This window comes from Charadrius vociferus, unplaced genomic scaffold (genome assembly GCF_000708025.1).
Source record: "Charadrius vociferus isolate BGI_N301 unplaced genomic scaffold, ASM70802v2 scaffold477, whole genome shotgun sequence".
In the NCBI taxonomy this organism is placed as follows: domain Eukaryota; kingdom Metazoa; phylum Chordata; class Aves; order Charadriiformes; family Charadriidae; genus Charadrius; species Charadrius vociferus.
Genome location: NW_009649449.1, coordinates 3,580,909 through 3,584,535, shown reverse-complemented (window position 1 = coordinate 3,584,535; position 3,627 = coordinate 3,580,909). Strand labels below are relative to the sequence as shown.

The 3,627-nt window shown below is 51.0% G+C and overlaps 1 protein-coding gene across 1 annotated transcript in view; it reads left to right on the top strand.

The window, feature by feature from the left end:
• The first annotated feature begins 332 nt into the window (after nucleotides 1-332).
• LOC104290498 (Golgi integral membrane protein 4-like) overlaps nucleotides 333-3,627 on the top strand; it is a 36,661-nt gene continuing 33,366 nt past the window's right edge. The window contains exon 1 of the mRNA XM_009889600.1: nucleotides 333-517. Coding sequence (XP_009887902.1) covers nucleotides 333-517 — 185 coding nt within the window. The remainder of the gene's footprint in view (nucleotides 518-3,627) is intronic.

Genomic DNA, 3,627 nt, shown 5'->3' with positions numbered 1-3,627 from the left:
TCGCCCTCCGCCCAGGCAGCCCCGAGCGAGCCGCCCCCCGGGCCGGTCCCCCGGAGCGATTTGCGGCTGAAGGATGCGTCTGTCGGTCCCTCGGCGGCTGCTCTCGGACACCGGCGTTGGGTTGCGCCCCTCTCCCATGGGCGACGAGGAATAAAAGGGTGCTGGAGGGTCTCCTGCTGCTCTGAGGGGCTGGAAAGCAGCGAAGGAGAGACTTGGATCGCATCTTGCAGAGGGACCTGCGAATTTGCGGAGGAGAGGGGGGTGTTGGGGAGAAATAATCAGATGGTTTAGCGGCGCCGGCGAGACCGTGCTACATCGGCTTCGGCCCCATCATGGGTACTGGCATGTGTTCGAGGAGGCAGAAGGGGCTTCTGCAGACCGGGTTTTGCCTGGTGACTGTGGCGTGTTTGGGCTCCGGAGTTTTCATGTACAACCACTTGCAGCAGAAAGTGCGGAGCGCTGAAGCCCTGGCCCAGAAATACAAACAGCAGCAGGAAGCGCTGTCTGCCCAGCTCCAAGATGAGTGACCTGCTCTGTGTGTGTGTGTGCATCATGCTGTCTGAACTTCCCTCTCTCCCAACGTTACCCGCTGGTGTTCTTGCCGCACAGCCCAGCGACAGGCTGGCTGCCTTTGTGCAGCAAGGTTCAGCTTTTGGCTTTAAAGAGCTCTAAGAAGACGTTGTTGCCTATTTCCTTCCCCCCTTTGCTGTCTAGAATTAGAATAGCCTTGAAGCTGAGCCGCTGCTCACCGCAGCAAGGGGAGCGGAGTGTGCTGGATTGGTAAGTTCAGCTGCGTCACGTCTATTCCGTTTCTTCTCTCTGTAGTTTCCTTTGGCCGTAAAGACTAGTCTTGTGTCATTCTAAAGGCGAAGCAGTAAAAACGCGAACGGGACTTGGAGAGGCTGGTTGGGCCGGCTGCGAGATGTGGCTCCACTCTCTGGCCTGCAGGAGCGTCTGTCTGGAAAGAGAACAGAGAGGGAAGGGGTCCTTTAGGAAAGTTTGTCATGCTGTCTGCTGCCCATTGCCTTTGCAAGGAAACAAACCTGGCTGCTTAAGGGATTGATCGGTGACTAGAAGAGTCTTGCCAGCTTGTTTGGGGCTGAGAGATGCTGCAGCACAGAGCACCCTAAAAAAGGGGGAGGAGGAGGAAGAATTGGCTTTTCCAAACCTGCTGCCAGCACTTGGTTCCTCTGGCAAGAGCTGCCAGAAGACTGGAAGGCAAGTGTAATATGTATATTCCCCTTTCCCCCCTCATTACATAAACCTCTAACTGGGAGAATGACATCTTAGCCCATGGAGAGATCTCAGTAGGGGAAGGCTGAGGACACATCTTACTCCATTGCTGAACTCTTACCTTCTTTGTCTAGTCTACCATTCTAGCCTTACTGCGTCTGCCAAAGCTACAGTTCCAGCACCTGTCGCTAGATTTGGAATCTCCAGAGGGATTTGCTGAGCTCCCTGTAGAGAGGTTTGGTGGGAATCCACTCTTTGGTAGCCAGGAGTTGTGTGAATAATGCTTTAGGACAGGTTGGTTCTGGAGTGCCCACAGAATGAATTTTATCTGGACCAAAATATCGTGTGCCTGCGGTTCTAGTGATGCAAGGTCAAGAGATTCATTTAACAATTTTTCTTCTGACAAGTGGCTTTAGATTATAATGCTTAAATCGAGAGCTCTTCCTCAGGCTAAAATCAAATGCGAGGTGTCCGTTATGACCTCTGTTGACATATCCAGTGACTTTGTTCCTGTAACCTGTATTGCTGGGGAATTCTGCACATCTGGAACTCAACATATGCGCCTTTTAGGGTTAAATATTTTCTGGTCGTCTTGTGTGCAGTGTTGTGGTGCAGATTTAACATTGTACGTATGCTTCATGTGCCGAGGGCTGTGTATTTCTACCTGTAAACTGGGAAAGTAAAGTGTGGTGTATGTGATTTGTTTGTCTCTCAAGGAAACGTGCTTTTAAAAAAACAATCGGTCTTGCAAATTGATCTAGTGTGCGTATAGGTTCATTGCTATTATCGTACGTTTTGTTTCCATTTCTTCTTACTGTATCACAAGGCAGTCAAACAGCTACAGCTCCTAATGCATTTCACAGTTCCAACCACAGCAATTCCCACCTGCATCCTGTATTTCTGAGATGCAAAGATCAGCAGAGCAGAAGTTAGCCCACATTCCTTTCTGGTGTGTCAGCATCCCTTGCTTCTCTTGGAGAGAGGGGCTGGTTCATGGGAGAATAAGATGACAGTGGTAGCCTCGTGGAACCCCAGTTTTGGGAAGAGCAGGCTCAGGCAAACAACTGAGATGGGCTCATAATAATTTTTTCCACCCAAATGTTTGAATGGCAGAGCTGCAGCCTGTTGCTGGGGTTTCTAACCCTCTGTCAGTCCTCCCATTCCTAAATACAGTTGTTGCCATGGATACCTTTTTTATTTTGAGAAGACACTTACTTGTCCAACAATTTTAACAAAGGCAAAGCTTCTTTTTGGATTTGGCTGGTGGGAGAAGCCTAGCGCTTGGCAGATAGGAGCTGTGTTCATGGAAGTCTTAAAGCACAGAGGTATCCTGCCCATACGGCCGTGGCTCTGCTGCTGTGGCCTCGCGGGGACTTCGGTGCTGAGTCCAGGAGCGTGGGGAGTTCGGGCTCTATCCCTGCCCCTGGCCTCACTTGTTGCATGACTTTAATTGCCGTGTCTTCTGCATCTGATTTCGTTCTTTCCAGTTCTACAAAAGGAGGACGTGTTATTCTGAGGTGGGATTCAGTACTGTTTAACTGGTGCTTCAGGTGTCTCCTTTCAGCTATCCAGTATTTCCTACCCTTCTTGTATCCGAGTCCAATATACAGTTAATGGCTCCGGTAGCCTCTGTAAATAAAGCTTGAAAGCGTAGGGCTGGGCCAAGAGTTTAGTGAAAGGGAAAAGGAAAGCAAGTGGAGGAGGGAACGGAGCACTGCCTGTCCCATGCGCTGTCTTCTACAGGGAAATGGAGCTCTTCGACTCTTTTAAAATAAGATCAAAGCAGCTGCTGACTTTACTGTGGGGTAAAACACATTGTGTGAGGTGAAGAAAGGGAGGTATTGTGTGTGTGAGCGTGTCCAACCCCTTGCCTGGTGGTTTGTACCCCTTGTCCCGGCCAGCTCTTGCTGCTGCAGGTGGAGGTGGCTGTTTGCTGTGACCCAGTAGACCCTCTTTTCGTATTGTGGTCCAAATGGAATCCAGGAGGAAAATCTGCTTGGCTTTTCTGTCCCTCCATCTCTTGTGTTTCTGCTGGGTGGGGTTGGAGGCATGTCTGCAAGTCCATGGGGACACCTTGCCGAGTACTGGGCTCTCCTTTACGGGCTGTGGTTTGGGGGACTCTGGTGCTGTGTCCCGAGGCTTAGAGGGGATGGCAGATGCAGTCTGGCGAGCTGTGACCTGCTGTGCACTTCAGATGAATCAGTTCTGTCTCGGCCCCCCACTCATGCCGTGCCAAGCTGTGTAGCGGGTAGCTTTAAGCAAAGTGTTGCATTGCCACCTCCCCTTCCCGTGGGCGTGCGGCTGTGTGTGTATGAGCGTGCTGCTGCCTGGAGGGTCTCGGCAAAACCGGAGAGATTTCATTTTGGTCAGTTCACTAACAAACGACGCTCTTTG